The sequence below is a fragment of the Pelmatolapia mariae genome, linkage group LG10_11 (assembly GCF_036321145.2).
Source record: "Pelmatolapia mariae isolate MD_Pm_ZW linkage group LG10_11, Pm_UMD_F_2, whole genome shotgun sequence".
NCBI lineage: Eukaryota > Metazoa > Chordata > Actinopteri > Cichliformes > Cichlidae > Pelmatolapia > Pelmatolapia mariae.
Genome location: NC_086236.1, coordinates 6,516,590 through 6,540,465, shown reverse-complemented (window position 1 = coordinate 6,540,465; position 23,876 = coordinate 6,516,590). Strand labels below are relative to the sequence as shown.

At 41.4% G+C, this 23,876-nt stretch overlaps 1 protein-coding gene across 2 annotated transcripts in view; it reads right to left on the bottom strand.

Annotated features, from left to right (window-relative positions):
• Positions 1–23,876, bottom strand: part of tmem132e (transmembrane protein 132E) — a 436,417-nt gene that overhangs the window by 115,647 nt on the left and 296,894 nt on the right. Inside the window, exons 1-2 of one of the 2 annotated variants that reach the window (XM_063485750.1) lie at positions 19,731–19,834; positions 18,122–19,079 (exon numbers count right to left, since the gene is read on the bottom strand). In XM_063485750.1, coding sequence (XP_063341820.1) covers positions 18,122–19,079; positions 19,731–19,809 — 1,037 coding nt within the window. In that variant the 5' untranslated portion in view covers positions 19,810–19,834. Of the gene's footprint in view, positions 1–18,121; positions 19,080–19,730; positions 19,835–23,876 lie in introns of those variants that run through there. The other variant, XM_063485752.1, reaches the window with a different exon arrangement.

Sequence of the window (23,876 nt, the reverse complement as noted above, 5' to 3'; positions counted from 1 at the left end):
TTTATTGCTGCTAATGCTGAATGTACCTGTTTTTCACCAGACTGCAGAAAGTCATGTGAACAGCAGGTATAAGCCATGCTCTCATGTGTGCTGTAACAGCTGGATATGGTCAAGTATAATAGGATTTATTTAAATGACCACAGGAGGCAATTACAATACTGAATGTGTGTGATGTGAATCTTTTAACTCAGTTCAACAACAGTTTTCTTTGTGACTATGATGAGTAAACCAGAAGGTATGCTTTTAACGTGTTGTGTTTTATCTGGAGAGTAAAGATTAAAATCCCTGCTAGTGCCCCTGTGATCCCTGTGCTCTGGCACTGATACCAAAAGAACACCCTTGAGGCACCTAAACCTGATTTTCTTTTTATCCTTACAAGGGTAGACAAAATTCTCAAATGCTAAAATGCTGATTGATGTTGATTGCAAGCACACAAACAAGAATAAAGGGATGATTTTAAAGGATGAGTTAATAAATATCAGATTCAGGAATAAGCACCAAGTCACCTCACTAATTTGACTAGCTTTATAAGCAATTGCTTTAAAGACTTTAGTCAGTATCAAACAAGTACTAAGGTCTGACACTACCCCACAGTTTACAGGTCTAAAAACTAAAGCCAATGTGGAATTGTCTTAAACCTAAATTATTTCTAATGGCCAGCAAGGGGAGACTTCTCCATCTGCGAAAAGACTTCTGGTCCAGTAGATATCTGCGGGGAAATTACCCTTTAGCTCCCTTGATCTCTGACCTCAGTGCTTTGCTGATGAGTTGTTGGACTCCTTTTCTAGTTTCATGGCTTATACACAACACAGTTTATACTCTGAATCCAGGAGGATATACGCAGGGAACACTTTGGGGTGGACTAATGTTGTGATTGACAAATCACTTCTGTATGACCACGCAGTGCCTCCTGGTTTTACACAAAATCATTACAAAACACTAAAATGGCCAAGCTTGATGGACTTTACTGAGCAGTGAGTGATGTGATTGCGGCTCCGTCCATCTTTTATGCACTTTATGGTTCCGAGCAAAGCAACAATGTCCGTGTTTACACGCAACGCCCAGCAGCAAGTTATTGCTTGCGTCTAGACACAAATGTGTACATTAGTACACCAGCAAATCAGAAGTGTTTACAGCAAGTCTGTGATAGTTAGCTGATACTGCAGCAAGCGAGCTACCGAGCTGGATTTAACTAGACACAAAATCGATGAGATGAACAATGTCGAAGTGATCGAGTGGAAGTTAAAAGATTTGGTAGCACTACAGTGTTTCTGTTAGCAGAGAGGGGAGCGCGTCTGTCTTTCCTCTGTTTGTTTGTCCCACTTCAGTTGACAGGTGCGTTTCCACATAGCAATCTTGCCCTGTGAAACTTGTATGGAGTAAAACATGATAGGCGGCGGGCACACTGGTCCCAGGTGTTCTGAGCTCTGTAAAACACAAAACTATTCCCCTCTTCTTCCTCCACAGCAGATAACACCGGGCCCCAAGGGAGGCAGCGCACAAAAGCCACGGCACCAAGAGGTGGGGACACGGGGTGTTAGAAACCTGCTGTCAGTTCCGATTGGCTTGCTCGCCACCACTGACGCTCTCTAAGGGTCCACTAAGGTAACAGAATCTAGCGTCTACTTGGTTGAGGACAGACAGGCAGGAGAAAGTGAGAGGCAGGAAAAACAAGTTTGATGGCCGAGCCTCCTCCGCATCCACATCTTCAGCCCTGCCGTCACCTCAGTCTGCTGGATTCATTAGGCTTCAATTAACAGCAGCAAAAGATAAGAGGAGGGGTATTGATGCTGCTTAACGAGTTAATGCACATGCCGTGTGCTTGTGAGAGCTTCAGGAAGAGTAACAGATTATGCAGTCTTTGCAGTTTGCCTTTACAGAGGTGCAATACTAACTTGTTTTTGAGCCTATTTTACGCCTTCTGTGTCATAGATCATGTTTCTCAGTAGTGTCAGTACATGAGCACAAAAAATGGCTATTCATGCACGAAGGGAGTCTGTGATATTCTGGCCAGCGAGGACTGCATTACTACGCGAGCCACTCACTGGGGCTCAGAGAGAACACGAGCTGAAGCCAAACAATCCTCTGCCACTCGCTATGAATTCAATTTCAGCGCGTGTGTCTATCTTAGGTTTCAGCAGGAGAGAATAATTAACCCCCCTTCTTGTGACATGTAGCAATTTCCTTAAGTAAATGAAGTGCTAACATTCTGAACAAATGCATCCAGACACCTTGCTGGGTTAGGCTCGTTGCCTGGTAACAGCGTTTTATAAGACAATAGTAAATCCTGATTTGATTTGAAGTCGATACATTTTTGCATTTAAAATCCCAAAACATCCGTGAAGAGGTCTTAGAGAATGGTCCAACTCATGAATTTAATCATGCAGTAAATAATATGAGTTAATAGGCTTAGTTTAACACTAATTTAGACAGATATTGGAAACATTTTTTGGGGGGGGAAAGTCACTCTGGATATTTGTGGCAATTTTAGGCACTATTCATAATCATTTACAACACCACAGATTTCATTCTTGAAGGAAACTTTATACACATATACTCTATATCCTCTATATATCTTCAGCTTCAGCTGATCTGATTCCTCCTGATGTGAACTTTAATATTGAAGGTTTTGTCCATCATATTGCCTGACTTAAAGAAAGTGCCCCGGCTACAAATTCCTTTAGCGAAGCACGAATATCAGTCATTCTTTTGGCCAAAAGGATCATTTTCTTGTCAAAATGACTTTGCAGTGCAATAAATACAACTTTGTCTGATCTCTAAAACAGAATCTCGGCAGATTAAAGGGTTGATGCAAAATGGCTTAAGCTATCAGCTTTCCAGGGCATGAGTGACAAATCACATGTCACAATGGCACGTGAGAGGGCTCGAGTGGCATTCAAGGGAAGTGGTAGGAGATTGGACAGAGGAGGTGTTTCCGTGCAGGGATTTATGCAGTATCACATATCACACTCACTGCCATTTAATAGGCATAATGTAAATCACTGCACAACCCCAGTTCCAAAAAAGTTGCGCTGCTGTTTAAAATGTAAATAAAAACTGGATGGCAAATCTTATAAACCCATATTTTATTCACAATAGAACAAAGAAAACATATAAAATGTAAAAAGTGAGACATTTTAATATTTCATGAAAAACAAGAAGCACGCCGCCGTGTTTGCTCTTATTTAGTATATATTCATTTTTTTCTTTGTCGTTTACCATAGTGCAAGTTTTAAACGTAGCAGATGACAGATGTTTACTCTGATTACACAAACATTATGTGGGAGAAGGTAATGGATAACAGGTACTGATTTGAAATATTTGGACATGAATAACTTTGTGTACCACAACTATTCTACAGTTATACTTCTAACTAGGCAGCTGAATACTTTATTTAATGATATAACACATTTTGGGGTCAACTCTAGAGAAAGGCAGATGTGAAATGTAAACGTGAGGTCAGAGGTCAAATATGACTTTCTATATGTCGACATATACACATGCTACACTTATAGGAATCATAGTTTCTAAGTTATATGTCAATTTTCAACCAATATTTCATTAAGTGGATCTTGAAGACCTTGGTGCATGTAAGTCAAATTTTAATGGATTGTTAACATGACTCCACGCTACACGTCTACAGTTTTATCAGAATTCGTTCAAATATTTTTGAGCTATTGTCTTTGCAGACAGAAACACACATGCACGCACGCACGCACACACACACACACACACACACACACACACACACACACACACACACACACACACACACAGGAGCTAATTAGCTTCTTTTGAATTTGTTGGCAGCTAAACATCTAAAAATACTGTATGTAAGCTTTTACATACATTATAGAGCAAATACCTGGATAGCTCGCCACAGTTTATGTAGCTAATGTTTTGCTAAAGAGCCTGGTGTTTGTGTCGCTTCACCCGGTTAAGAATCATATCAAAACTTCCAGATGACAAAAGGAGGTGAAACCAGGTGGACTTTTGAGACTACAACATTTGCTGAATGGAAAAGTCAAGCAGAACTGTGTTTAGACCTGCACAGAAAATGAAGACACTAACACCCTGGGATAAACTTCACAGAGCTGAACCCCTTCGGTAAACAGAAATATTTGAATTTTGATGTTGGAAAATAATGGATGAGGGAGGGGAAAATGTTATTTTCTCTGGCTGATTAAATTATTACAATAACAGGGGGAAAAAAGGAAGCTTGGGCTGCCCTCACATACACACTTACACCATTACCAGCTAACCAATCAGAGGCAGTTTTTGAGGGTCCTCCAAACAACAGACACTGGATCCTATTTGCAAAGCACATGCATGCTGCAGGTGTTTACTAGAAATTATGAATGTGAGCATTTGTTTTAAAAGATTTGGCGATGTAGATACATTTCTACACTGCTATAAATTTGCAAGAACATTTTCATGTTGCAAACCTTGGATAGGTGTCAAATTCATTTCAAATAGCCTCCACTGTGTGGGCTGCAGTACTTAGTGATTATTCTGGTCTTTGCCATTGCTTCATGAGTGGGTAGGTGGCTAATGGGGGGCTATCTTGATGCACTAAATAGCTGTAGACACAAATAAATACTAAGCAATTTAAACTTCCCACAGAAATTTTCCTTCATTCATAGCAAGTAAAGGACAAAAAACAACGTATAATTGTTTCTGAAGTGAAAAAGCTCAATTAAAGAAATATATTCTGTTTTGATTTATTGCTCATATACAACAATGTACAACTGAATTGCTCACACGCTGATGAATCAATAAACTTGCACCTCCTTAAGATAAAATACTAAAACCTTTATCAAGGTGAAGCCTAAAGTGCTGTTGACTTTGAGCTGGAGAAAAAAAGATAAGCCAACCAGCTATAAGACAAGTTTGAAACACAGGGTTGATTTACAAAATCCTTTTCAGCAATTTACCACTTTCCTTGTCTTCTGCACTCTGCACTCGAATACCTCCTGATAATGAAGTTTATGGTGGTACTGTGAAAGCAGAATTGTGAATTTTATGTCAGGAAGAAGAAAAAAAAACTGAGAGAAGTGCCTTCAAGCTTGAGTCTGAAATAACAACACTGCTCTCCATTTCTCTTGGTCCCTCTGCTGCGGGATGCTTTCTAGTGCCTCAAGAAGAAGAATTGCTTTCTTAGACAAAACACTTCCCACAGAGGAATAAACAAAGGCAACCACAATCCTTAAAACCTCACCACTGCAGAGAATTATGTTTCTTGGATATGCTACCAATCCACTTCAAACAGACAAGTTTCAAAAGAAAAGTTCTGTGTATGCCAATTTTAGCTGGGTTGTACAATGCCACCAAATCTGCAAAATTAATGTGATGCCCACTCTTCTTAAAATGTAGAGGAAAGGGGGGGAAAATTAAATCTGGGAGTTCATCACTCAGTTCAGAGCTGTGAGGCTTGAGTGCTAAACAGCCATTAAAGAGCAGGGGAGGGCATAGCAAATGACCATAACAAATCTGCCCTAGTTTGCTGGGAGGCATCAATTTTGAGGAGTGTGCTCAAAATTATTCTAATTTAAATCAGCCTAACATAACAACCTTCCAGCAACGGGAACCTCCACTCAGGAGCCCACTCCTCCCCCAAGAAGAACAAAGAAATGAGATGAAAGAGGAAAAAAGGGTTTCACAGACGGTGGTATGAGGAATTGGGCTTCACTGTGTGCGGGGGAGGATGCAGGTGGGAGGGAGGGGAACCGTCAGTCTTGCTGCGTGGTGCCTGAGACGCTCAAGCAACTGCTCCTACAAATAACACTGACCACAGACACATGCAATTTGCAGTTGTTAGATGTCACCTCAACATTGTAAAAGAGACGCATTTGAATCAGCCAGAGGCCGGGAACACACTGTGAACCTTTCTTTGAACTCTCTTTAGCCCCCTTGACTGCGGCATGCATTATGTTTATACAAGATATTCCCACTGGAAAGAGACACATATTAAGCAGAATAGCTTCTTTACCCTGAGGTCGCACTACATATAGCTGTATCACAAATCATTACTAGAGACTTCCGTATAAATATTTAAAACATGTGCAAATACATAGGAAATGGATTTAAAGTTCTGTACTGTATTAATGTTGCAAAAACTCCGTCAATCATCTTTTTTTGCATATTCAATGCAGGAGCCAATCCCAGCTGCCATGGGGCGAGAAGCAGGGACAAGTCATCAGTCTGTTGTGGGCCTAACACAAAGAGACAGACAAGCATTCACACTCATATTCACACCTATTAGCGATTTAGAATCACCAGCTAACCTAACCCCACTAATTGCATGTGTTTGGACTGTGAGAGGAAGCCAGAGTCAACAAGAAAAAGCACATCTAGATGGATTAGAACCCAAGACCTTCTTACTGTGAGGCAACAGTGGTAACCACTGCTCCACGTGCTGCCAATGACCTATTTTCTTTGTTAATCCTGAGTTACACTACAGTTATATAATAGTTTCTCATATAAACACATGTTGGACATGATCCAGTGGTGGTTAGCCCTTAGCCTGACAAGAACAAGGTCTTGGGTTCAAATCCACTAGCCAGCTGGGACCTTTTCATGTACCATTTGGGTCTTACTCCAGCTTCCTCCCACAGTCACTAGACTTGCATGTTAGGTTAAATGGCGATTCTAAATTGGTCATAAGAGTTTACTGGACTTTGATGTTGATTATCTCTCCGTGCAAGCCCTGTGACCCGTCTCAGGTGTACACTGCCGCCTGCTGTATTACAGCTGGGATAAGCTCGAGCCCACCCATCACTCTGAATTGGAAGATTAACAGAATATAGTTATACATATATATACTTATCTTTTACCTAGCATAATTAATACTCCATGTTTTTTTACACTGCGTCTAGCTTTTCTAAATTTTCCACAGTTTTTGTCTCTTGCTTAGAAAAGCTCAGCTTAGCTTTGATGTGTAGGTATGAGATGCGATAATGGGGTTAAGTGTGGGATAACCTCCAAATTTTTAAAGCAATATCAATTCAGCAATCTCATTGGAGTTTCTTTTATCTCTCGGCATCTAATAACGTTGCAACCAAGACACAAAGAAAACCCTGTGCGCGTCTCTGAGATGCCAGAGGCATGTGACAGAAAGACCACATTTAACGCCCTGGGATGAGAACGAGTGGATATAAACATAAGAAAATTTATGACCACGAGCCATGTTGTCAGCCAACAACCATATGGTAGGATTAATATAGCCCTGCAGCCCGCAGCTCCCTCAGGCCAGCAGTGAGGTGATAATTTCCCATGTTGGCGCTCATGAAAACATAGCTCCTCCTGTCTCACTGCTGCAGGTTAGACCACCTGGGAAATACTGTAGAAGTGATCACTGGAGTCTAGAAATGTCTTTGTCCGCCAAAAATTCTCTTGCCCAGTGTCTAACTCTAGATAATTATTACAGACTTTCATTTAAAATTCTCAGTGTGGACCCGAGTGTCATACGCCAACTGGACTTTGAGTTTTCTGCGCCAAATAACCGGCAGACTCCATCAGGCAAAAAAAAGAAAGAAAAAGAAGTAATTTAACTTTTCAAGTTCTCCAACATGACAGTGAAAATAATATGTTGTCCCTCAGTAAGAGGGAAAATTATAATTTTAAGCAATATGGCTTCTCTTGTGATTGTATGCCAGAACACAATATTGGCAGGCGGGGAGTGCCACACATGGAGTTAAAAGCTTCCTGCCGCTGGAGTACATTATCGCAGATGCTAGAATGAACACTGCCCTATCTCAAATGGTAATACGGGAAGAGTAAAAAATAAGTGATGAGGCGTATCATGCAGATTGTGCCACCAGGAGGAAGTGGAAAACCCAATTCATGCATTTACAATTATTAGATTAGCAGTCCTGGATGCTGGCCATGTTTTATGAATTAACCCAATCATGTCTTTATCCAAATTTCTTCCACTGAGGATGGCTAGTTTCCCATGTGCTCACAATACATTATTTCAGCCATTATTAATTTACCATTGCTTCCATTATGCTGCATAAAAAGTGGAGGAATCCTGCCAAGGTGCATTTATATCGGGACGGAACAGCGAAGCTTTAACGGGCAATCGTGAATAAAGCCTGTTTTTACCTCTTCCTCTCATCTCTGTTGACTCACTCACTTCCAGCCGTTACTGTTGTCAGGGAATACGATGTTATGTCTGAGTGCCGTTGTGGCATTGCAACGACATAAAAAGCAACAAAAAAAAATTGCAGGGGGACTTTTGTTCTTTCTAGATCAATGCAAAGCAACAGCAGCATGTTTGCCGTCATTGTCAAGTAACAAACAGCTGCTTCATGTCCAGTTAATTTAATCCAACCGCACAAGACCTAAAGAGCCCGGCTTACAGGACAGCAAGTAAACAGTGCATCTCTTGATCTCTGTATACAGGATTTGATGTTCAGCTTTGCAAATAACAACTGCGAAGAACACTCACTCAAGGCAGAGAGTGCATCATTAAAATCAGAAGTTAGTTGCGGTGGGGGGAAGATGCAGCTTCTCCACACCACTGCCTCCTTTGAAACTGTAGCCTACTGGGCAGCACAAGCCTTCACGCTGGGCAGAGCCGTGTCTATTACTACAGATTGGCTCGGCAAATCTCTTGGCTGGGATCATAAAAATAATAAATAAAAAAAGGGAAGATGAGGTGAGGGAGAGAAGGAGAGATGGTAATAAAACCTCAACAATTTCTGTGTGTGACAACATGAAAGGGGGAGGGGCAGGTAAATGGGGGCCGCCTGCTGTGAAAATATGGCTTATCATAGTCTTGTCCCCCAAACCACCTTAAAGGTTTGAAGATAACCACATGAGGCTACGTGCGTAAGACAAGAGCCGGGAAATGACCTAATGGAGGAAAAAGTGGGGACAAAAAACTTGATGCTGACTGCGAAACACGATAACCTCTTGCAGCAGATGCCTCGCTACCTGCCCGTCAATCTGCAAACACTATTACTCACGTACAATTTTTCTACATTATTTCAATTCCATCAATGAATGTCACCCAAAATTTGCCAGACAAAAAATTAACGCTTGTTTATTTCTTTAATAAAGTCATGCCAGACTCATTTCAGCTGTATAAAAAGCGACTCGTCCTCATGCTGGGTAACTGATTACAGCGCATTTAGCAGCAGCTAAACACTTCTTGATGGATGAATCGGTCCTTCCCAGATGCGTGGGATAATTTAGTCCACTCTTCATGGAGAAACTCTGCTGCGTATGGGCATGTGTAGATTTTCAGTATCAACCGTTTGTAAAGTTAATCTTTAAGCTCATCTGTCCTGGGAGAGTTCCACCAGATGTGCTTTCTCCTAAACTTGACACTAGCATTGATCCCACTGTCTCGTAATGTAATGACTGCAGATTAAAGCCATCATTTTCTGGTTTTATAAATGTTCTTGGGATTTTCTGGATTACACGCTCTGATATCTCTTCCTTCTTCTTCTTGTTTTGGGTGTTCCCTTTAGGGGTCACCATAGCGGCTCGTCTGCATCCAAGTCACCTCATCCCAAGCATCCCGTTCCCGTCAGGATTTTAAAAAGCAGCCGTGTCACGGTGGGTCAGTTATCAATAGTACTTCCATGCTGTTTGCCGTCATATTGTTGTTTTATTCACGAGAATATTTGAATAAAACTACAAAAGTACAATATGCTGTGATGCGACAAAAGCAAATAAAAGGCACCTCTGTTTTTCAGAGATATTTCACAACTCCAGCACAACCACACACATTTTCTGGGAGGCTAACGCTAAGCATAAACCTGTCCAGATGAGAACAATGAAATGTGTTTGGAAGCACTACACACACACACACACACACACACACACACACACACACACACACACACACACACACACACACACACACACACACACACACATTTGACAGTCCAAAGATTTAAAAGCACTTTCATTTAAAAGCTCGGGAAAATGAATTTACAAAGATAAAACAGTTAACTTAAGCCTGTGCAGTAAAGTGAAAAACACCCTTTTTCATACCTGAGCCAATGCTTGCTTGATTACCTTTGCAGACGGAGGAAATGAGGAGCACTGAGCTTTTGTCAATTTGTCTCCCAGGTTCCCTCTATAAACCAACACTCTGCAGGAGGATCTGGCAATATTTAAATATGCACTGGAGAAAAGCACAGAAAATCCTTTGGCCTGTCTCTATTTATTCATATTTTCACCAATAGATTTTTGATCACATAAGACTGACTACCATATAAGGAGATGTCGATAAGCTACAATGCACAGAAAACCCCTTCACTCGCCTTGACATTAAAGGTAAAAGTGTGTTACAATGAAATGTGATTTTCATACCATGTAAACATAGATCAGCTAAAGCATTATATAGTTTCTGCACCATTTCAGAAATCACAATTAGTGCTTTTAATACCTTTTTAAAAATGAAATCAATGAATATGGAAATATATAGAGCACCTTATTTCTAAATTTAAGCACACAAAGTGCTTTCTGCTACAAGTGTCATTCACCCAATCACACATTCATTCAATGCTTTGATCTACACCTAAGTACGTTTATCTAACATTCAAATACACATCAGGGGTAACTCGGGGTTCAGTATCTGGCCCAGAGATTCTCTGGCACATGGAGAGGAGGGACCGGGAACTGATTGATAGATGACCTACTCTGCGACTGCTGGGCACACAAAATAATATTGCTACTACATTAGTTCGCATATGGTTGAGGTTTACTTGGAGAGGTAAAGTTCTAGTTTTACAAGCTTGTCATTGATAATATTTGACCTTGTGCTTACTTTTCTTTTAGTTACAAAACAGTCTGTGTGGGTTTTAGCGATTAAAGGAAAGAAGACTTCAACTTAAAGCATGCCCTCTGCACTCAGCTAAGATTCGACACCTACGGTTACCATTAACCTTGCCCTTAACCAAACTCTTCCCATGCCAAATAAGACAACAGCTCACAGCAGCTCTTCAATAAAAATCCCTAAGTATATGCCAAGTAGGATTTTTTTTTTCAAAAGCAGGACAAAGTGTGAACATTAGCCTTTTGCTTCTAGTTTCTAGTGGCATCCCATCTACCACAGATTAAACTTGTGAAGAAGACAATGTCTGACAGATTAAGGAGCTAACTGCTAATCACAGCGTAATTCAGGATATTACAAACAGAAGCTAAGTTTGTTGTCTTTCTTTGGATTTATTTCACACCTGAAGCAACAGACAGCAGCAGGAGATCCCCACATGAGGGTATCCAGATGGAGAAAAAAATTTGCAACAGTACTGATCCCAACAGTGTGTCCTCATCTATTCCAGTCAACGCTACAGTGGTCCCTCGTTTATCGCGGGAGTTACGTTCCAAAAATAACCCGCGATAGCTGAAATCCGCGAAGTAGCCAACTTTATTTTTTACAACTATTATAGATGTTTTAAGGCTGTAAACCCCTCACTACACACTTTATACACTTTTCTCAGACAGGCATGAACATTTTCACACTTTTCTCTCTTGTTTAAACACCTTCAAAGTTCAAACCTTCGTAGAATAATAAAACAGCGAGGCCATGAAAGGTGAACCGTGTTATAGCGACGGATCACTGTATACGCGGTGTAAAGGACGGATGTAGCTACAAAGATCTCATCCGTTGTTTCCTGAAATCCTGTTTTGAAAGCCTGGAGATGAGCATTTTCAGTCCCTTGGTATCAAAAACCCAAGGATGGGTGGGTGTGACTCTAACAATACTCGTTCGCTGGCTAACGACTTATAATTGACAAGTGCCACAGATAGTTCTCCTTTTTGAAACACAGTATGTCTCACAAAGGAGGCTTAATTTGGAGTGACTGAGTCCATAAACCTATCAGGAAAGTTTTCCCATAGCCTTCTACAGGAGTCAGAGTGTTTCTGGTAGCCTCCACATTTTAAAGACACGTCAACATTGGCTTAATATTTCTGACCCAGCAGCTATGTTCATGTTTTACTCCCATCCATGGTACTGTGTAAGTACTTCCCTTGGTATCAGCATCACGTTTGAATTTCTAGTACTGCAACAAGTAAAATAAGAGTAAATTCATTAATTACTTATTAATGTGAAACAACTAAAGGATGACTAGAGAGCTGTTGTTTATGAGCTACTGTTTCTTAATTCTCTTATCTGTTAACTAAAGTATAGAAATACAGTAGATACATTGTATATTACTGAAACTACTTAATGAGGTTTCACTGTGAGATTAATGAAGAAAAAAGTACGTATTGTACCATGTTTTGCACACAATCCCATACTCCATAAGTCAGTATTACAAACTGATGTATTATTGGGCTTGGATATTTGCTTTTGTTTTCTGTGGCACAGAACAATCTTCTCCACCCTTGGGCCCAGCAGGATTGAAGAGATTAATGTTTAAGATGTATAAGACACTGGTTTTAATAGTGAATAAATCAGCGTGCCCAAATGAGAATGTGATACGTTTCTCAACTAATCTGAAAAGATGTTAATAAAAAGGAATAATATTAACAGGCTGAACTGATAGGGTGGAAAAGTGATGAATATGTAGCTATTGGTACAACGCGAGGAAGCCTAATGAGTTTTTAAGGTTACATTTGACCCAGATGAACTCTGCGGTTTTGCATTGAGTTAGTCTAATTTAATGGTCGTGCCTGGGTCAGTGTTTATTTGTCTCAAAACCAGCCAAACACTCGGCAACATGCTGAGCATATCAGAAATGTCCTCAGCAGATTTAAAGTAGGAATCTTTCAAGCGAATAAACAACAATTTCCAAATCAAAGTTGCTCAGCTTGCCTATTCAAGGTTAGAAAGGGGTTGAATTACTCTAGTAATAGCCAAGCACTGGAATAAACCTGCAAAAATATCTCCACTTTCCCCGGCACAGAGAGCTGACTCATGCAACTTTCTTTAAGCATTAAAAACTAACTCAAGTTAAAACAGCTCATTTCATTAAAATCTTGGCACATGCACTGCATTCCCCTTTTGAGATTTGTGTCAAAGGACTTAAAGTTGATGATGGTAAATACTTTCCCCTTCTCACTGCTTGACCTCAAATAACGTGCTCACACTTGAAGAAGGAAGGAATCGAGCAGCGTTAGCAGTGGCGGTGCAGCCTGTATTCTGCGTGACCCAATAAGAAAGGCTGTGTTTTGCCTTGTCATTGTAAAAGTGGAAGCACTTTGAGGCGAGGAAGATTCTCCTGGCTTCCGCCTCTTTTATCAGAGATGAGTGCTGATAAACAGCGGTTCTCCGTGTCACCCGATGTGTCCTGACAAGACGGCCCATGGCAGAAGCATCACGTCTGCAGTCATATGATCTGAACGTGTGCACGATCCACGGCGAGAGGTCCTGACATTTCCCATCAAAGCGTCGGGAAAAGACGAGCTGACACTGACAGCGACACGTGGGACAAGAAGCGGAGCACGACCGCAGAGCTGGCAGGAAGCAGAGGCTGAGGTCAGGAAGTTTTCTGTGTTCCTTACAAGGCGCAAGTAGCCATCTAGCTGCTGGGGATGAAGCCACTGCTTCTGAATGTGGGTCACTCTCCCTGGATTCCACTGTGCTTTCTCTCCTCGAGCCTTTATTTGGAGCCAGGGCATTTGAATACTGCATGTTATACCCAGGGCTCCGGAGTACTGCAAGGTTTCCAAGAGCCTTGTACTGTGCACATAGATGAGGATAATAAGATTCCAGTTTGTGTGTGCGCACTGCAATGCGTATTTGTTTATTGGGCAAAAAATGTCAGTGAGTCACCAAAATAAAAATTGGCAGGCTCCACATTGACTGCATTTATATGCATGCAGTGACCTCGCCACTGTCGTATAGAATTTTAATTCAGGTTACGCAACATACACGAATCTCTTTGCATCCTGCAACTAAGTGTCCATATGAATAAACAAATGAATAAAATATCTCTGGCTGTCCACCAGCTGCAGCTCTTGGCAAAGCAAAATGGAAATAATTATCATTTCATTAGCTATAGTTGAAATAAATTAAAATACCTACCAATGTTCACAGATGGCAAACCTAACGGATACGGGGATAAAAGCCCATGATAACACACAAGCTTTTCCCAGTGTTTTCAATGATCTGTCAGAGGAATCTGCAGTTGGCTCATTGAAATTACTCATTGTGTCATTTTTAACGGAACTTTTGTGGTTTAATTGAACGTGATTCACTGCCGAGAAAAAGACTGGCTCTTTAACTACGAAATGCTCCACTGTATCCACAGCTATTCACCAACTTTATCTGTCTACTGTGTGGTGGAGACAAAGCTTTTATGCTAAGAGCCACTCTCTGTGGCGTGTGCAAAGTGTAAAAAGAGCCTTTTTGTCAGCCAGAAATGCAAAACAATGAGCGGACAGGGGCTATGTCTGTAAGCTGCAGCTTCTTTGTGGGCCAGTTACTACAAATGACACCTTTCACATTATATGCAGTCAATTCCACCACTGTTAACAAGTGGTAAAACTCAAGTGAACCACTGTTGTGCTCGAAACTGTTTACCACCAAAAATATCCACAGTAGGAAACGTCACTGTTAAATTACAGTAAAGTACTGGCATCTCGCTACAGGACTCTCAATCACGGCTGTCCATTTCTAGCTAAACTTTGTCACTGTTCAAACTCTAAACACAACGTAACATCACAGCACATTTACAGTTCAATGAGTCGGTTTGTACGGTTTCCTATTGGTTGTTTTTCTCGTGTAGTTTTAAAGGCATTTGGGCTTTGTAATATTTTACTAGTGATTGTCACACAAGTTTTGCTGCTAAAAACATTACTTTAGTACTGTATATGATAAAGATCCTTTCCAAAACAATGCGATGGAAAAGTCACTATCTGTGAAACCCCGTCGTGTATAACAGAAATGATGCCACTATCAATTTACGGGCGAAAAGAGAAGATACGATTTTTAAACGACACTTGAAATGAAAAGCAAACAAATCTAGAAAAGCAGTGTCAGCCCACACCAGGGCACGCTAGACAACATTACGGCTACACGTATTATTATTGCATTGCCATGGTAACTAAATTTGACACACCACTACTCCCTATCCTACTGCATGACAAACACTCACGCCGACACACATTGCACGTTTCTGACAGCGCCGCTGCGGTCGCGGGAAAACAAGGGAAGATTCCACAAGTGGCCCGTCTCTCCCCCGTCTCTCTGCCTGGCATGCCATCGTCTGCAATAATAAGTCAAAGACTTTCAAAGCTGGACAAGTGAAGAGGAGAATAATTGGAAGGAACGATGGAATGGCTAAGGGAGAGTCAGGAGAGGAGGCCTCCTGATTCCTCTTTAAAGACACTCCTTATTGCATCTTTAATAATTTTCCTCGATGCGCTGGGACGACTCGACAGTTCACTTCCACAACTACTGAATTCACACCCTATTGAGGCAAGTCGCTCACGAGGCTCACGCTGGGCTTTCTTCTCCAGGCCTCGTCGCCTTCTTAACTCTTCTGTTTTATCACTCCTCATTTCCATCCCTGCTAGGCTCAGAGAGTCAGGCTGCCGAAGACTTGCAGATGTATATGGATGCTAACACGCTCAGCTAAATGTTTTAAGAGACAAGGGGATATGACAAAGCTTCGGCTCATATTACAAAGTCTTACTGTAACTTTGTTACACCACATCTTGACTGAAAGTGTCCCACAGTTAGTCAGTTCTCTGAAACTGTTAATCAAACTGTTTCGTAATCCAGATGAAAGCAGTAGAAGTTAGCACTTTCACGCAGGCTCCTTATAGAAACGAGCCTATTGTAAACGACATAAGATCATACATTTTAAAGAGAGGGGAACTTAAAGAGAGTAAGTGTTGCTCTTATGGTGTGAAGAGAAATGCTTGGAATTCCTGGGGGGGAGGTGGGACTCATGAGTAAATAGCTCATTTCTGTCTGGCTACAAGAAGAGCTGTTAGCATATCTTCAAATTTAGAAACCAACATCAGCTCCAAAGCCTTAAATCACAATTTGAGAATTAAACTATTCTGTTCATTTTATAAAAATATGCTGGCATCACTGGGTTCATCAGATGTCTTCCTGCAGGTTTCAAAAATTACATCAGCTGGTAGAAAGAAATTGGACAATGTGTGTGGGCGGTGGTATTTTTGCTACTACTACCGCCATTTATATATGTGTGCTCCACAACTACAGCTATTCTAACTTTTATCCCTGTAGTGAAATGATTTTATAATTGCTTTTTGCATGTTTCCCCAAATAAAGGTCACTAAAATGATATTAAGTAGATCATTAACTGAATTTATTTAGGTAAAAATACAAATATCATAAACATACCCTAATCAGACATGTTATACAGGTGGAATTTCTGTTTCTGTCCTTTTAAAGGATTTTAAAGGATTACTGTTGTCAGTATAACAGTACTGCTTTTCACTATAGAAATGTCATCAGCTGCCACTGTTTGAGTCAAAAAAGACATTTTACTGTAGGAAAAATCATAATTATACAAGTAATTGTGTTACTGAGGCTTAATTAATCATAGCTCATTAAAAGCAGATATCTACCTTAACGTGTTTAATATAGGTTTCAATAATCTTTAGTGTTTCGTTAACGTTCCCGTGTTCATTTCTGGTGTTCTTCGTACATACAAGTGCAAAAAAATCCGACTTTGTCAAATGCATATAATAATATATCCTCTAATCCTGGATACTCTGCTGATAACTGAGCAGAACTAAGAGCTACAGAGACCAGAGTCCTGCTAAGCCTCACACTCTCTCTCCACTTTTCCTGCAGGCAAATGGTGAAATTTAGAAACTTTAAGAGAGTTGAGAGTGGAAAAGCTCAAATACAGGAAGGCAGTGAGGGACACTTGTGTCATGAACTATTTAGTCCCATCACACATGCTCATCACTAACCATTGTGTTATATGAGAGATGTGTTTTTGTAACAGTAATTGTCTGAATGGCAATGTAAGACACTCAGAAAATGTGAACGGGGTCACTTGTAATGAAGCAAAAAGTTACAAATCTACACGTCCAAATATTTTTCCTTATGTTGCCTGCAACCATTTACATGTTAATAAAATGAAGGCATTAAGAATCCATTTGCAATAATAAAACAATTTGCATTAACATATACGCTGACACAAAAAGGTGGTTAAACATCCATTTATATATTAGTCAGTGTTTTATTCCCAGCAGTGAGGCGGACATGTAGAGTGAGTACAGTATGTGAGCATTAAATACCATAGCGTACTGCAGAAGCCAAATCTGTATGTGTTCCACAACTACACCTATTACCTGGCCTTTAAACACAAACTGCTCGGAGCAGCAGTTCACTGCAAATTATTCATACAAGATGAAAAAAAGAAGAACTCTTTGGCTGGAGGCCACCATTTCTGAAGGTGAATCTTACAGTGCTGCTTAACCCTCTCTTCTTTCCTTTATCTTACCTGACTTTAATTAGTGCTGGCACATCATTTGGCTAAGTGAAGACGAAATTAATGAGCAGGATGAAATGTGTGATTACATCCTCGTTTGTCTCTTTAGACTTGAAATGAACATAAATGGTCATGTAACCCATGTGCTTGAAGCCTGAAACAGAATATTGTGAGGATTGGAATGAGATGACTTTGGCTGCACTTCCACGTACACTGTGATCTTATGCTGTCATCGAATGCTGCAATTGATTCCGAGGTTATGTAAAAAGCCTTCGTCTAATAATGCTGCTTTGAATTAAGCTGGTTATTAAGACTGTAATGAATGCATCCATCGCTGTGGTAATTGTGTTCTATTAATTGAGGACTATTTGGACATGTAAATCCTACATTTCCTTTAAGCCTATCCACCGGTGCTCAGCATTCACTCTGTAGCTTTGTTTACAGACAGTCATGCTGCCCTAAACCTAAACCTTGGACAAATTGCAGATGATTCGGTGCGAGTGTTATTATAAAGAGACATATAATACGTCAATTTATGACAGGGAGGAAATTGTTGGCTGAGATATACCAGGAAGCAAGAAAATAATCTATTCATCAATAATTCTTATATGCATGACTGCATGGAGGGCTGATTGAGCCTCTGCTGTGAATATAGATGTGTCAACATCACAATAAATGTGACATTCGGCATGGAAACAAGGAGTCTGAAAGCATCTGAACAGATTTTAAAGGACACTTACTTGAGGGTGAACTGCTCAATAGTAGAGTTGGGCATCAGGTACAGGAAGATTTTGAGAATCTCTCCAGGCTTCAGGGGCTTCTCCGGCAGCCTGAGGAACATGTTCTTGTCTAGCTGCTTGTCCACCAGCAGCTGCTCTTCAGTGGCCTGGTACAGGCTGATGCTTCCGATGCGCAGCAGGGGGTGCTGTGACAGAGGTTCTCCCCTGGAAGCACCACCACCGTGACCTGAACCCTTACTGCACTCCCCTTCCAGGTTAGGTTCGTGTAGCGTGTAGTATAGCTCAGCCTGGAGGGTCTCACTTAACCCATCCAAGAGCCCGTCACTCGAGCCTTTCCTTCGGCCCAGCGGGGCTACATTGGTGTTAAACCACGACGGAGGAAGCTCCAGTTGGGCCAAGCACTGCGCCAGGTTACCTTTCATGCGGCAGGAGGTTTTAATTTCACGGACATCCCGGAAGGCATGCAGACGGACGCAGGGTAGCTTGTCCTGAGCCTTGAAGTCGTCCCAGTCACGACCGGCGATATAGAAAAACACCTGGACTGTGGGGTTGTTGGAGAAGACCCGCGGTTGGACAATGAAGGCCCGCACCTTCCAGTTGACTGTCAGTTGGCCGGGAATATCCAGAGGACTAGCTGGCTGAAGCAACTCCTTGGACAGGGCCTGGTCCTGGGCAAAAGGCCCGAAGCTTATGTTGATGGCGGGGAGGTCTTTTGTCTGGAAAACCACAAAACTCTCAGAGCGCTGCAATGGGTTTCCACTGCTGGGACTACTGCCGCTCTTGGTGCTGCCGCCAAATGTTTGTCCTGTGATCTGAGCCTCCCTCAAAAAGAAGGCCAGTTGTGCATTGGACATTTTGAAGTTGGCAGGAAGGTACACACTGGGTGGTGAAGGACTGGCTGTCATTGCTGACGAACTCAGGGCATCAGAGCTGGTTGGAGAGATTTTACCTGCAAGAGCTGCAAGAAAGAAAGGAGAAAGGAAAGATTTAACTTTTAAATGCAGCTTCCATTTTTATAATAATAATAATAATGCACATTATTTATAAAACACCTTCGAAATCACAGTGTAGAAAGTGCTTTCACGAGCAAACAAAAAGGGAGAATATTCAAAAGTTAATTTCAAACAAAGTGAAACAGGTAAAACTCATTAACTGAAAGTGAAAGAAAACACCAGCTTTTTCAAATTTAAAAAGAAAAGGGGAAGATATGGTGAGTGTGAGTGTGTGTGTGTGTGTCAATGAATATATGGTATAATTAGGAAGAGATACAAATGTGGTCTACTGAGTCAGCTGAGGGGGCAAAAGGGGAGGAGGTCAAAACACACTAATCAGATGATAACTGGTTGTTGTCAAGCATCCGGAGCAAAGGTTATACACTGAAACATGTCGGCATTAAGAAGCTGCACCCCGTGTGATCTTTGTCTCGGGCAAAACATGTTGCATGAGTGTTTGGATTCAATTAATCTGAAGCAACACCTGTGAACAAGCCAAACTCAAAACTCTTCAAGTTCCTGGAAATGAGTGAATGCCTGACAAAACACCCAAGACGCCACCGCAAAATTAATCTAGGTCAAAATCACAAATAACAAAGAGAGTAAATGGGACATACTTATCAACATCACCCAGAGCTGAGCACAGAAACATAGCTGCCTGTTACCATGGTCCAAATCAGACATTAAAAGTCCCATATTCCAAATGGTTATATCATTGAGATTTCATCCTTTAAATGTGGGAAAAAAGGCAGAATCAAGAGGATATTTTGGGAACTCCCCAACAGAAAAGCCTCTTCAAACAATTGTGTTACTTGGAAGTAGTCCACAGAAGTTTCTCTTCTTTCTGGTAGCTCCTTAGAAAGTCTTTTTCATGTGTGTTGCAAAAGAAGCCTGAATTCAAGAATAAAAAAATAAATAAAAATAAAAACAGCAATCTGCTCCTGCAGTTCTTCACTTGGTCACGTTCTGGCTACAAAGTTCCACCGAGCTTCTTGAACTTGTGCTTGTCTAATTCCCTGTGGCTTAGGTCTTGGTTTAAGAGTGGTTCAGCCCCACACAGCAGCTCTTAGCTCTTTCAATCTCAGACTGTGCATGGCTCCGGGACACACTCTGATAGATAGGCAGAGCCTCCTCCCGGTTGGTGGGCTGTACGGAACTATAGACAAAGCCTCTGACGCCGCCCCATCTCGCCACACCTAGTCTCTAGTCTATAATCATCATTTTAGCTCCGGGTCATAGCTAAGACACACAGCCCCTCAGAGGACTCGACTTACACCACACACACACAGAGGTGAAAGAAAAAACACTCTTCAGCTCGATTCATGCGCTCTCTCTGGACTTGTTCAGGCAGACTCTTATGTGAGTGCATGCAAGTGTGTCTATAAGGACTGTGTGTGTGTGTGTGTGTGTGTGTGTGTGAGGTGGGGGATGGATGTATTGCTTGAATGCCTCTAGGCAGAGAGAGAGTGAGAGAGTAAGAAGGAGAACGGGAAAGGGAGGATTAGGTAAAGGTTATTGATGAATTAGCCTAGCTCTGCTTCCCTTCTCCTCCTCCTTCTCCTCCCCCTCTTCTCGTCTGCTTTAGCCCCATGAGAAATCCATGAAAATGAAGGGGTACCGGCAAGAGGGGGAGGGGTATCTGGGCTGGCTCGCTGCTTCACTCACATGTGCCTGGAATTCCCATAATAAAAGAGAGAAGGATCCACGGATGTGTGTGTGTGTGTGTGTGTGGGCTCCATAAACTGAATGGCAAACAGTGGGGGCAACAAAAGATGAAGCCACAGCCGGAGAAACATCCCGTACTTACAAATGAGCAGTTGTAGCCATAGAGAGGGCTGGAGGAAGTATAATGATGAGAGAAGCTACTTAGGGACTAAGTCTAGTCTCTACCTCACAGGAATGCGTGTCTCACTTTTTGAGCCGCTCTTCTCTTGATCAACATTTAAAGAGAAAAATGCGCACAGCAATCCGCAGACTTTCTTAAGGGCTTCTCTGCCAGAGTCCCATCTGTTCGTTGTCCTGGGTCCAAACACAAAGATCTCCCAACATTTTTGTATATTTCCAGGTCACCTGATAAACTAAAATTGTCAGCTTCTACTACTGATCCTAGCCTCAGGAAAGGAATATAAAATGCGCCTCACGTATGGGGATCCACACCTAGTCTGCCTGCCAACCTTAATATCAAAGTGTATGTTTTTACCTCTCCACCGTTTAAAGCTCTATATAATTTTATTGCTGTATTTAAAAAGTAAGTAGATATTGGAAGAGCATTACCCACCAGTTTGCTGCATCTATCCCACTATGTCTTGAGGCAGCATGAGCCTAGAGCTCCAAGAATCCTTGAATCCCCAGACCTGCTGGGACTTTTAATACATAACGTTCTCCACTGGATCTTAAACTACTGCTGAAGTGGCCTTGAGCAAGGCACTTAAAGAAATGTGTCTCCATGTGCTCCACAAGCACCCGCTGCTGGCTAAACAGCCCAAAACAAACTGGTTTCCAGCTTGCTTCTCATTTTAATGTTTAGCTTTTAAAGTCGTTCGCTTCCGACTTGGTGCTGCTGACTGCTTCTCTCTCCAGCATCTGTTCGTTTAAATGGGGAGAGGCTGCAGGGCCTCTCCCCATTTACGGTAAAACTGTGACTCCAACAGCTTGCTTACATTGTGAGTGTGAGTAAGCCAATAACAACAGGGTTTGCATCCTCACAGATCGACCTGTTGGTTCAAGTCAGAAAGAGTAGGGATACTGAATCTTGTGCTTTGGCTGTTAGATGCAAGTCTTTAGTTCAGAGGTGTTTCTGATATTACCTCTAACATTTTAAAATGAGCAAAAATTGATGGTTTTATCAAATTTGGGGGGATTTCCCCAACCAATTTTCTTTCAAAATTTTAATAACAACTTTCTTTGGACCACCATCTCTGTAGAGGGAAAGTCCCATTTTCACTTCATCTTCTGGGAAAGCATCGATTTTCACACCTGCTACCTTTAAAACTGCATTTTATAGAGTAATGCACCCACATACCATCAGAGATGCAGAGCCAAACGGTCCCTCTCCTCTTTGGTCTGGGGGATGCAGCACCCATGTTTTCCAAAAACAAACGTGAGTTTTGACTGACTGGATCGTGTTCACATGTCTTATGTTTTTGCATGCAGAGCTTTAACCTGCATTTGTGGATGGCGCAGTGCTGCCTGCAGGGGCTGAAGATCATGGGCACCTTATATTGATTTTTGGGCTTGTCCCTTGCACACAGAGATTTCTACAGATTCTCTGAATCTTCTGATGATATTGCGTACTGTACATGATGAGATATTTAAAACTTTCACAATTCTACATTGAGGAACAATACTCTGAAACTCTTCTACAATTTGTAGTTTGCAGATTGGTGAAGATCTGCACATTGATAAACTCTGCCTTTCTTAGATGCTTTTGTTTTTAAACCCAATCAACTGACCTGTTTTTGCATGTAATTAAGCTAATTATATACAAAATGTTCCTGCAGCTGTTTCTTTTTAGCACCGCTTTCTTTTCCAGTTTTTCCATCCCAGCTTCTTTGAGATGTGTTGCTCACATTAAATTAAAAACAATTTTTCTCTTATAATTGTAACATTTTTTAACTGTTGTATGGTACGGTTTTCCAAAGGCACAATGGTTTGTAGCCTCTGGCAAGCTCTTAAGCACGGTGAACCCTCCCTGACATGTTGATACTTTCATATTAGACCTGAAGGTCACCTGAATACTGCCCAGAAGCCTTATAATCTCCCTTAAATGCAATGAAACTGCACAATTGCAACACAAGGACCAGATGCCATTAAGCAAAACAAATCCTTGGCCCTTGCTCTCAACTCCGAACCCTTATGGTTTCAGTTAAGAAGGTGGTTACAGCCTATGATGCATCAGGGTGTGCTTGTCTCATTTCAGCCTAACAACATCACAGGTAAGGTGGGTTTGAAGGGAAGCATGGACACAGATGGGCTTCCGATGTGAAACCCTATCGCTTTCCTCTGTTACTTGATGTCCTATCAGACCCCGGGCCAAATTGAATTGAATTCTCTTCCTGTTGTTCTCCCATTAAGTGAAACATCTGCTCAATGTGTGTGTGAGTATCTGGGGAATGAGTGGGTTTCTAGTAAAGGGTAATTTTTTTTTGTTTTTATCTGTCAGAATATTTTGTCTTATGTCAATTAATAAAAAACAGCAGGCCATTTCAGGGCAGGGCGAGACGGTACTATTTTACTTTGACTGTCATATCACTAACAATTTGCGTCGACACATGATTGAGGGGAAAAATAGGCAATGATTCTAGTGACAATACTGCTGATTCATCCCGCTGGATGGGTTGATCAAAAATAGACTTTTTGGTGTTTAAGATTAACTTTGAAAAATCCCCAAATGTTTTTTATTTCCCCCAGAAGCTAACGCAGGAAAGCAATTTTGTCACTAATCTCACAAAACGAAAGAGCTTTAGCCTTTTAGCTACTAAAACTAAATTCACTGGGTTGAACAGAGCCTTAGGCATAGCTCGTGGTGGTGAAAAAAAATCTGTGAAGCAAAATATCTTGAATACAAAAAAAGCACTGCATACTGTATATTCCTCAGTGTATGTTGTTGCGCAAACAAAACCTTTTCAGCCTAATCCACTCAAACACAACTGCCTCCTCCACTTCAGCCAGGTGTGCTGCATACTGTAGGTATGCAGAATATGAAAGTGTGTTTCGTGCCAGTGTTTCATTTCCTGAAGAGCTGACTAAAGCGGAAAAAAAAG